Source organism: Labeo rohita, unplaced genomic scaffold (assembly GCF_022985175.1).
Source record: "Labeo rohita strain BAU-BD-2019 unplaced genomic scaffold, IGBB_LRoh.1.0 scaffold_155, whole genome shotgun sequence".
NCBI classification, from domain to species: Eukaryota; Metazoa; Chordata; class Actinopteri; order Cypriniformes; family Cyprinidae; genus Labeo; species Labeo rohita.
This window is the reverse complement of record NW_026127725.1, coordinates 90,486-102,140: the sequence shown is the minus strand read 5'-3', so window position 1 is coordinate 102,140 and position 11,655 is coordinate 90,486. Positions and strand designations below refer to the sequence as shown.

General features: G+C 44.2%; 1 protein-coding gene across 1 annotated transcript in view; it reads right to left on the bottom strand.

The window, feature by feature from the left end:
• Nucleotides 1-8,235, bottom strand: part of LOC127158531 (class I histocompatibility antigen, F10 alpha chain) — a 13,457-nt gene extending 5,222 nt beyond the window's left edge. The window contains exons 1-4 of the mRNA XM_051101615.1: nt 8,218-8,235; nt 7,188-7,466; nt 6,561-6,854; nt 5,907-6,005 (exon numbers count right to left, since the gene is read on the bottom strand). Coding sequence (XP_050957572.1) covers nt 5,907-6,005; nt 6,561-6,854; nt 7,188-7,446 — 652 coding nt within the window. The 5' untranslated portion in view covers nt 7,447-7,466; nt 8,218-8,235. The remainder of the gene's footprint in view (nt 1-5,906; nt 6,006-6,560; nt 6,855-7,187; nt 7,467-8,217) is intronic.
• Nucleotides 8,236-11,655: the final 3,420 nt, after the last annotated feature.

The window sequence follows — 11,655 nt, the reverse complement described above, 5'->3', positions numbered from 1 at the left end:
GACAGCACAAAGTGATTGAAAATAAAAATTTCTGACACCTCTAGAGAACTTCTCATGTCCACGACCCACTGCGAATTGGAAGAGGTGATTATGCTCCCATATAAATTTCATTTGAATCCATTCTTCTTATAATTCTGATGTGTCAAATCGCTTGACAAACGTAAGCCAATAAAATGAATGGCTGTGGTCCATAATGACAGATATTCTGAAGGCAAAGTCACTTAAACATGGCACGTCCTTAGGAGGAGCACCCCAAATAATGACAAAATCCATTCACAAGGAGCTACAACAGCAACAAAAACCCCTTAATCATTTTGCATTTCTTTCTGTAAGAAAAAAAAAAAAAATCATTATAGGTCATGTACCTGCTTGTCAGATCTACTGTTTGAAAAAAGAAATAAGACACTTACATGAGCCACTGTCAGAGCAAACAGAGACAATGTCTGATCTACTGTGTGAGCCATTGCATGAATTATTGTCTGAGCCACTGTTATATCCATGGTCAGGATCAGAGTACAGAGCTGGATAGGAAAATTACATTTTGAAACAAAAATTTGAGAAGATGCTGATCAAGAATGATGCTAAGCCTCAACTTTAAAAGTTAACAGTTATAATAGTTAAATTACCTAAAAATACAAATCCCATCTCAGCATAAATTACTTTAATATTGTATGCAGCATTAAGCCTCTTAAAGGCTGCTAGGTGGGCATTGCTAATGCATGTGAGAAAAATTACTCTCACTATATGTGATAGAGTATTGTGCATATGTGACAATGTAATGAAAAACTCATTAGTTATATAGAGAGCTTATAGTAATGTTCTTATCATTGTTTTTGTTTATTGGTTCTATTTTTCATTTTTAACACTTTTTACACAGTCACCTTTTCCAATATGCAAATTCATAAATCAATCAATCAGTCCAAACTATCTTCCAAACTGCACTAAAGCCACCTGGCAGCAAAACTTCAAGAACACACTGCGCAAGATGTTACTGCAGTTTAAAAAAGTATAATACTTACTTTCTAGGCCCTTGGTGTTTTCAACACTTGAGCTGTCAGAGGCTATGAGAAAATTAAACTTTTATTGTACAACAAAATGACTGTCACACACTGTTTACACAAGAATGATATACACTACAGTATATCATATCATATTTGAACAGTAAGTTTTTTAATGTTTTTTAATGAAGTCTCTTCTGCTCACCAAGCCTGCATTTGTGTCACATGATCCTTCAGAAATCATTCTAATATTCTGATTTGCTGTTCAAACATTTTTATTATAAATTATTAATTATTATCAATATTTAAAACAGTTGAGTACATTTTTTTCAGGATTCTTTGATGAATAGAAATATCCAAAGATCGACATTTATCTGAAATAAAAAGCTTCTGTAACATTATACACTATACCATTCAAAAGCTTGGAGTCAGTATATATATTTTTTTTTGGAAAGAAATTATAGAAATTATTACTTTTATTTAGCAAGGATGCTTTAAATTAATCAAAAGTAATGATAAAGACATTTATAATGTTACAAAATATTTTTATTTCAGATAAATGCTGTGCTTCTAAACTTTCTACTCAAAGAAACCTGAAAAAATCATACACAGCTGTTTTCAACACAATAATATAATGAATGTTTTTTTTTGAGCAGCAAATCAGAATATTATAATGATTTCTGAAGGATCATGTGACTGGAGTAATGATGCTAAAAATTCAGCTTTGAAATCACAGAAAAATATTTTTAAATATATTCAAATAGAAAACAGTTGTTTAAATAGAAAAACATCATAGTCGTAAAATTCAGCTATTTGAAGTTTGACTTGTGAGCAAATTTACCCTTATTTATTCAATTCAATTATTGCCTAGAAAACAAAAACTGACTTCTACCCAGGTAGATATTCTGACTATATATACTTTAACTAATATCAACCTACAAATCAGTCCTACACAAATGTTACAAATCAATCATTTGTATTTTTGTTTTATTCTTTGTCATTGAAGAGAAATATATACACTTCGACAACTTATCATAATTCTAGTTCAGAAAATGAACAAGTTCATAAAATTAATGTAAAACAAAAGATGAACAGAAAGATATTGTGGCGGGAGGAGCATAACGACAGACACAGTGGGCGTGACGTCAGGCCTCTGAGAGGCTTTTATTAAACAATATAAACAATAAAAGTGTCCAAAATACATAGGGGGTCTGGTGTCCTCGATGTGCAGGGGTTCCGTGAAGGAGGGGCAGTGTTTAGAAGGGAAGGGTCCAGGTAAAGGGCAGAGTCCGGTGGCCGCACTCGCTCCCCGCCAAGGTCCGCAGCACGAGGGGTAGCGGCTTCCTTCAGCGGTTTCATCCTAGCCTGCAGCTGTCTGGGTGCGGTCCACGTCCGGACCGTGGGTCCGGCAGCTCATCCATCATTTCGCCGGCACTCAGTCCCTCTACGCTCCCTTCCTGGACCCACGAGGACACCAGTGTGCATGCACGGGGAAGAGACTGGTCTCCCGAGGAGAGGCGCCCTCGGCATTTTAACAGCGGCGGTGATGAGGCTTCATTCACATGGCGATTACAGACCGGGTGATGATGACAATTAGGGGGGAGGCAGCCGACTCGTCACATTATGAAGAAACAAGTTTTTGTAATGTAATTAAAGTAGAACCATAAGACAGATCAATCCCATCACAGAAATCTATGGTTGTGTTGTGTGTGTGAGAGAATGTGGACATGGACAGCAGGATCAGCATCATTTTTTTTCATCTCTTCCACTTTCCTAGTCTCCTAAAATGGCAAAAGAAACAAACTGCATTTCACAGGACTGATACAGTTGCACTGAGATATAATAATAATAACACTTACGCATTATCTTTATGCATTAGGATTGGTACGAGTTGAGCTGTTTGATCCATCATCAGAGGCTACAACAGAAAACAACATTACAACAACAATACAACAGACTGCTCGAACAAAACTGTTTAGATTAGCACAGAATGGCATTACATATTGTTACAAATACATGTCATATTGTTTTTGTTATTGATTCAATTGCATTAAAGAAAGATATTGCAGGACAAAACTTGGTGACTTTACTTCAGATTTAAATATAAACAGTACATAATATAAACCAGTTCCCAGCAGCACAGCCTGTATGTCACGAATCTGGTCAGTGTCCCGCTGTCTTCTCGCCACCAGATGTCACTCTCACCTTACCTACACACTCTGACTGTTGCACCACACTCCGGACTACATCTCCTGTCAGGCCTCACGCTGATTGCGTCAACTCAGGTGACCAATCAGCGGCTCTATAAAAGCCCTGCTCTTTCCCCATGCAAGTCACGGATTGTTATATCGTTGTATTCCCTTTGTTATCGCTTCCTAGTTTCTGGTTCCGAGTTCCTAGTTCCCTGTGTTTTGTTTTTCCCGCCTGGTTATCTTGTTTGGACTGTCTAGCCGCCTGCCTTTCGGATTATCGCTCGTCTTAAAGGACTATTCTCTCGTCTCGCCTCTGACATTCCTGTTTACTGTTGTTTGACCCTGCCTGCACGACCATGTATCTGTCTCATCCCTATAATAAAAGCTCGCAAATGGATCCGCTCGCCTCTCATCTCGTTTACCCCGTTACAGAACAAGGATCCAGCAGCTTCACCCCCAGACAATCAACCGATACGGACACAGACAGAGCTCTATGCAGGATCAAGCAAGGACCACACACACTCGAACAATATACCCGTGAGTTTGATGGCGGCGACGGCGGAGTCCGTTCACAAGATGGCGGCGAGAACAGAGCTCCGTCACGTCATAGCCGCCATACCAGAGCCAAGTCAAGTTGCAGCTGTGTTTCCCGAGTCAAGTCAAGTTTCCAAGTCAAGTCAAGTTGCAGCTGCATTTCCCGAGTCAAGTCAAGTTTCCAAGTCAAGTCAAATTGCAGCTGTGTTTCCTGTGTCAAGTCAAGTCAGAGCTATCGCCCCTGTCTCAAGTCAAGTTACAGCCATCTTTCCTGAGCCACTGCACAAGATGGCTGCCACGCCAGAGCCACTGCACAAGATGGCTGCCACGCCAGAGCCACTGCACAAGATGGCTGCCACGCCAGAGCCACTGCACAAGATGGCCGCCGTCTCCAAGCCACTGCACAAGATGGCCGCCGTCTCCAAGCCACTCCACAATATGGCCGCCATTACATGTGATGGCGATCACCATTCTCAGTATGTGGGCCGCACACTACACTCCAGAGGTCACGTCTGTTCACAAGTCCGCCCCTGAGGTCACGTCTGATCACAAGCCTGCTCCAGAGCTCCTGACTGATCACAAGTCTGCTCCGGAGGTCCCGTCTGGTCTCAAGTCTGCTCCAGAGGTCCCGTCTGGTCTCAAGTCTGCTCCAGAGGTCCCGTCTGGTTTCAAGTCTGCTCCAGAGGTCCCGTCTGACCACGAGTCAGCTCCAGAGGCCGACCCTGTCGGAGAAGCCGCGCCAATGCCTCCTGAGGTGTCAGCTTCGGCTGTAGATCCTCCTAGGGAGGCGGCGTTATCCTTTGGTCTCTCTGCTTCTCCCCTTATTCTGTCTGCCTCCTCTGTCCCTGCTCTCCCCAGGTCCCAGTCCATTATGCGGGTTCCTGCTCAGCCCTGGAGGGCCCTGGCGCCTCCTGTTCTGCCCTGGAGGGCCTCGGCATCTTCTGCTCTGCCTCTGGTTCTGTCCTGGAGGGTCCCGGTGCCTCCTGCTCAGCCCTGGAGGGCCCTGGCGCCTCCTGTTCCGCCCTGGAGGGCCTCGGCGCCTCTTGCTCTGCCTCCGGTTCCGTCCTGGAAGTTCCCGATGCCTCCTGCTCAGCCCTGGAGGGCTCCTGCCCCTCCTGCTCTTCTGTTTGTCTCCTCTATCCCTGCTCTCCCCAGGTCCCAGCCCATGACGCAGGTCCCTGCTCTGCCCTGGAGGGCCCCGGCGCCTCCTGCTCTGCCTCCTGTTCCGCCCTGGAGCATTCCTGCGCCTTCTGCTCCGCTTCCTGCTCCGCCCTGGAGGGCTCCTGCGCCTCCTGTTCTGCCTCCGGCTCCGCCCTGGAGGGCTCCTGCGCCTCCTGCTCCGCCTCTGGCTCTGCCCTGGAGGGCTCCTGCTCCGCCCTGGAGGGTACCTGCTCTGTCGGTCCTGCCTCAATCACCGGGCCCCCCACATGGACCTGGCCCTCCAGCCCTCGCCCTGTCTTGCTCCCACCCCACCGCTCCCCTGGACTGTTGTTCCCTTCGAGCGTCTGGAAGCCGTTCCTTGGGGGGGGGCTATGTCACGAATCCGCTCACCACCAGATGTCACTCTCACCTTACCTACACACTCTGACTGTTGCACCACACTCCGGACTACATCTCCTATCAGGCCTCGCACTGATTGCGTCAACTCAGGTGACCAATCAGCGGCTCTATAAAAGCCCCGCTCTTTCCCCATGCAAGTCACGGATTGTTATATCATTGTATTCCCTTTGTTATTGCTTCCTAGTTTCTGGTTCCGAGTTCCTAGTTCCCTGTGTTTTGTTTTTCCCGCCTGGTTATCTCGTTTGGACTGTCTAGCCGCCTGCCTTTCGGATTATCGCTCGTCTTAAAGGACTATTCTCTCGTCTCGCCTCTGACATTCCTGTTTACTGTTGTTTGACCCTGCCTGCACGACCATGTATCTGTCTCGTCACTATGATAAAAGCTTGCAAATGGATCTGCTCGCCCCTCATCTCGTTTACCCCGTTACACTGTTATTGAAACATTTATTAATCAGATAGAGAGTATTAAATAAATAAAAAAGAAATAGTAAGGAATTTACCGCTGACAGGTTTAAAGCCTGAAAAACAAAGAAAAGGTAAAATATAAGTTTATTATTTTCAAAGCACAAAAGTTTGAATCATACAATGTAATAGATAATAATATCTGTTAACATCTGTCTCACCTTTCCTCTTCTGATACACACAGTACCCAGCAACACCGATGACCACCAACAGGAGGACAGCAGCAACGGCACCAATAATGATGCCAATGGGAAGAGACTCTGAGGAATTAGATCCAAAGGACAAATCAGATTATGAAATAACTTGACAGTGTTTGAGATCAGTACAGGTGGAAATTTTTCAGCAAATACAAAAAGGAAATCTGTGATTGTGATGCCTGCAGTAGATTAGTGCACATGGTGTAGTACAGTGCAACAGTTGGGATTTGGAGATAAAATCCCATTTACTTTCTTAGAGGAATTGATTTTTAATGATCAGCCTGCTTTATTTCAACTTATTTTGTACATAATCATGCTTAATGGTGTAATTCCTGGTGACAAAACTATATTAATCCTGTAAATTAATCTTGCACCTTTGTCTTTTTTTCAGATTTTCAAACACTTTTTTTTTTTTGCTTCAAATCAAAGTTTGTAATGTTGTGCTTGATGATGATGATGAGATGGCTTATAAAGCTTTAATAAAGTCTATTTAAAATTCCTATGGGAAAAACTGGTGGACACTAATGTACTCTATAGTGATCAGATACTGACAATAGCAAATATTACCATTACCATGGTTCAGTTTCACGGTCTACTCACCAAAACAATCACACTTACCATAGTTAGTTTTGATCTTGTCCTCTGTCAGAACGCTTTTGGTGGTTCTGCTCTTGTGTTCCACCACACATTCGTATTTATTCTTCTTCCACTCCTCAGGTTTAACATTGAGGGTGCTCATCACCTGAAAGGTTCCATCCTCATTGGGAACAATTCCACCAAGATCCACATCCTCATCATGGTCTTGTCCGTTTTTCTGCCAGTTGATTGTTACTCCAATGGGGTAAAATCCTGTAGCATGACATGCCACTGGAGATGAGGGATCCTTCTGCAGCAGAGACACTTGAGGAGAGACTGGAGAAAGAGAGAAAAAGTGCTTAAAAACAAGAGATGCAAAGCCTTCTCCTGCTGCAAATGATACAAAAAATTGGGTGTGCTTGGCTTGTCTTAGCTGATTCACTGATGGCTTAGTCGTAGATGATTCGTTTATCCAAACTCCAATTAAAGAACACCTCTGTTATTCATTTCCACAAAGAAAGACCACATAATCTGTAATGCTTAAAATAATCAAAACAATCAATACTTTATAAATAATTTAAAAATGAACAATTATAAAAATACTTCTAGCATACAATATTATATAGGAAAATATACATGCTCACAGATAGACAGTAAGATCCGATGTACCTGTTTTCTCCAAGCTGCTCTTTCCATACTGCACATACTTCTTCAAATAGTCAAAGCACTCAATGCTTAAGTAATTTTTCCAATAGTCGAGTGAACTTTTCTCATTGTTCCACTTCTGTACAGTGGGGATTCCTTGCTGCACTGGGGAAATATATCTCAGCTCTTTCAAATCCAGAGACACAAAGTCCTCTCCATCATAACCATGCTGATCGAACGCATTTGTTTCTCCAGTCTGATCATCCCACTCACAGCCAAACATTCGCTGGAATGTGTGCACATCTGAAGAAGAGAGACAGATTAAATGTACCGCTATAAATAATCATGAATAATCAGTTCACACAGTTAGAATAAAACTCAGTCTTAAACTTTATGTTGCTTGAGAAAGCAGTTTAAAAAGTGTGAGGAAGTCATTTTAAATTCTGAAGTCGTTTTAAATTTGAATTGCTTTTAAAAGCATAAAGTTTCAACACCTAAAATGTAACTTGCTTATTTTCTGTAAAATCAAGGAAATATATTTGTATTCAATATTTTTTATATTTTATTATGTATTAAGAGAACTTCATGGTAGTAATGAATATTTATGCAATAATTATGATCAATTTTTCCCATCAAAAATAATACGTTTTTCCCTCATATTTTCATCTCATATAAAGCATCTCTGCTTTTCTTTTTATTTTCAGTAAAACTGATGTAATATATTTTTGTTTGATAATATATATATACAGTGGGTATGGAAAGTATTCAGACCCCCTTAAATTTTTCACTCTTTGTTATATTGCAGCCATTTGCTAAAATCATTTAAGTTCTTTTTTTCCTCATTAATGTACACACAGCACCCCATATTGACAGAAAAACAAAGAATTGTTGACATTTTTGCAGATTTATTAAAAAAGAAAAACTGAAATATCACATGGTCCTCCTAAGTATTCAGACCCTTTGCTCAGTATTTAGTAGAAGCACCCTTTTGATCTAATACAGCCATGAGCCTTTTTGGGAAAGATGTGTGGGAAAGATGTGAAGTTTTTCACACCTGGATTTGGGGATCCTCTGCCATTCCTCCTTCCAGATCCTCTCCAGTTCTGTCAGGTTGGATGGTAAATGTTGGTGGACAGCCATTTTTAGGTCTCTCCAGAGATGCTCAATTGGGTTTAAGTCAGGGCTCTGACTGGGAAATTCAAGAATAGTCACGGAGTTGTTGTGAAGACACTCCTTTGTTATTTTAGCTGTGTGCTTAGGGTCATTGTCTTGTTGGAAGGTAAACCTTCTGCCCAGTCTGAGGTTCTGAGCACTCTGAAGAAGGTTTTAGTCCAGGATATCCCTGTACTTGGCCGCATTCATCTTTCCCTCGATTGCAACCAGTCGTCCTGTCCCTGAAGCTGAAAAACACCCCCACAGCATGATGCTGCCACCACCATGCTTCACTGTTGGGACTGTATTGGACAGGTGATGAGCAGTGCCTGGTTTTCTCCACACATACCGCTTAGAATTTAGGCCAAAAAGTTCTATCTTGGTCTCATCAGACCAGAGAATCTTATTTCTCACCATCTTGGAGTCCTTCAGGTGTTTTTTAGCAAACTCCATGCGGGCTTTCATGTGTCTTACACTAAGGAGAGGCTTCCGTCGGGCCATTCTGCCATAAAGCCCCGACTGGTGGAGGGCTGCAGTGATGGTTGACTTTCTACAACTTTCTCCCATCTCCTGACTGCATCTCTGGAGCTCAGCCATAGTGATCTTTGGGTTCTTCTTTACCTCTCTCACCAAGGCTCTTCTCTCCCGATAGCTCAGTTTGGCGGACGGCCAGCTCTAGGAAGGGTTCTGGTCATCCCAAAGGTCTTCCATCTAAGGATTATGGAGGCCACTGTGCTCTTAGGAACCTTAAGTGCAGCAGAAATTTTTTTGTAACCTTGGCCAGAACAATACATTGACTTTGCACTGTTGCTAGCTGATTCACCTTTTACTGTGGGAATTGCAGATGAAGAATGCAATCCTACAGTCCCCACCACACCAAACCCTGTTCACGTCACACCTGCCAAGCCAAAGCCTGCACAAGTCATGTCCACCAAACCACAGTCTGCTCACGCCATGCCTGCCGCTCCAGTCCACAAGATGCCCGCCATCCCAGAGCCAGTCCACAAGATGGCCACCATCCCAGAGCCAGTCCACAAGATGGCCGCCATCCCAGAGCCAGTCCACAAGATGGCCGCCATCCCCGAGCCAGTCCACAATATGGCCGCCCCATCTGAGTCCCCGGCCAAGATGGCTGCCACGCCTGAGCCTCATCAGTCAACAATCATCTCATTTGAATCTCATCCCATATCTGCCACACCCAAAGCTAATCAAGTGATGACTGATCCTCCCGGTGTCAAGTCAGGGCTGCACTTTCAGTGCCAAGTCGAGTGACAGCTGTGATTCCTGAGCTACGTCAAGTTACAGCTGTTACCTCTGAATCAAGTCAAGTTACAGCTGTTCCCCATGAGTCAAGCCAAGTCACAGCTGTTGTTCCTGAATCAAGCCACGTTACAGCTGGGTTGTCTATGTTAAGCCAAACCACAGCTGATCCCCATGAGCCAAGCCAAGCCACAGTTGATCTTCATGAGCCAAGTCAAGTCACAGCTGACCTTCACAAGCCAAGTCAAAGCTGTTCTTCACGAGTCAGGTCAAGTCACAGCTGTTCTTCAGGAGTCGAGCCAAGTCACGGCCAAACTCAAGTCAAGACTCAGTTGCGCTCCTAACGGAGCCTCTTCACGACATGGCTGCTAGTATGGAGCCTCACCAAGCCACAACCGTCATGCCAGAACCTCGCCAGGTCCCGTCTGACCCCCAAGAGCCTCGTCACCTCTCAGCTGACCCCCAAGAGCCTCGTCACATCTCAGCTGACCCCCAAGAGCCTCGTCACATCTCAGCTGACCCCCAAGAGCCTCGTCACATCTCAGCTGATTGTCTAGAGCCTCGTCGCATCTCAGCTGACCCTCCAGAGCCTCGTCACGTATCAGCTGACATCCCGGAGCCTCGTCAGGTCTCAGCCGTCCTTTCAAAGCCTCGCCAAGTCTCGTCTCATCTCCCAAGCCACGCAGGGCCCATGCTCCCAAGCCACATGTCCACAGCATCCACACCCTCAAGACAGACAGGTATCCCACTATCTACTGTACTGCCTGTAATGGCTGTTGCCATTTTGAGTGTGTGGGCCACGCACTGAGGCCAGGTCTGACCACGAGTCCGCTCCAGAGGCCTTGTCTGTCCACGAGTCTGCTCCTGAGGACTCGCCTGTCCATGGGTCTGTGCCAGAGGCCTTTCCTGTCCACGAGTTTGCGCCAATACCTCCTGAGGTGTCAGCATGCTCTGTAGAACCTCCTAAGGAGGTGGTGTCCACCCATGAACTCACTGCCACGTCTAACCACAAGGCTCCCGTTGCGGAAACTCCTATGGGGGCGACATCCTCCTATGAACTCTCTGCCCGCCATGTCATGGCCAAGGAGGCCTATCATGAACTCTCCGCTCTGCTATGGATGTCACTAGTTCCACTGTGGATATCTTTGCTCCTGTCTGCTCTGCATGCTCTGTCTGTCCCGCCATGGCTTCCTGCTCTGCCTGCCCTGCCATGGCTACCTGCTTTCCCTGCTCCACCATGGCTCCAGGCTCCTCCGAATCAAACATGGTGGACTTCTGCTCCAGTGTACCACTGCCTGCCACAGTTCCACGGTCCAGGTCCTCCAAGGTTCCACTGTCTGCCACAGCTCCACGGTCCAGGTCCTCCAATGCTTCATTCGAGTAACAACTGATGAAAAAAGGATTCAGCTTTGCATCACAGGAATAAATTATATTTTAAAGTATATTAAAATAAAAACCATTATTGTATATTGTAATAACATTTAGCAATATTACTGTTTTTTTCTGTATTTTTGATCAAATAAATGCAGCCTTGATGAGCAAAGGGGCTTCTTTAAAAACATTAAAAATCTTACTGATCCCAAACTTTTGAGCAGCAGTGTATGTTTAGTCATTGTAATAGTAACAACTGCCTGTTTTTGCAAAAAGAGTTTCATTGCAGGTTAATTTGATCACGTCACCGGTCATTGGCAGCTGTGGCAAAAAGTTAGTTTAGAGTATCTGTGACGCTCTGATCAATAACGATTTTTCTCCCGTCTGTTTACATCACACTGAAGACACGACTTGTGTCCGATATCTGCGTTTACATAAATCTCCATCCAAACTGAATGACTCCACTGCTGATCGCTTTCTGCGACGACCCTCACGTTTTGAACAGCCGTATATTAAATTATTAATATAATTCACGTCGAGCGTCTCTTTGACTTTAAAGCACAGCAGCCGTGATTTCCGCGCTTTTACCGTCATCACTCGCCAGAATCAACCAGTTACAGCTGTCATTCATGTTCACAGCGCTAAATCTGACTGAACGGGTACAATAACGATAGTTTTCGTAAGTTATTTTATCTACAGGTCATTAGAT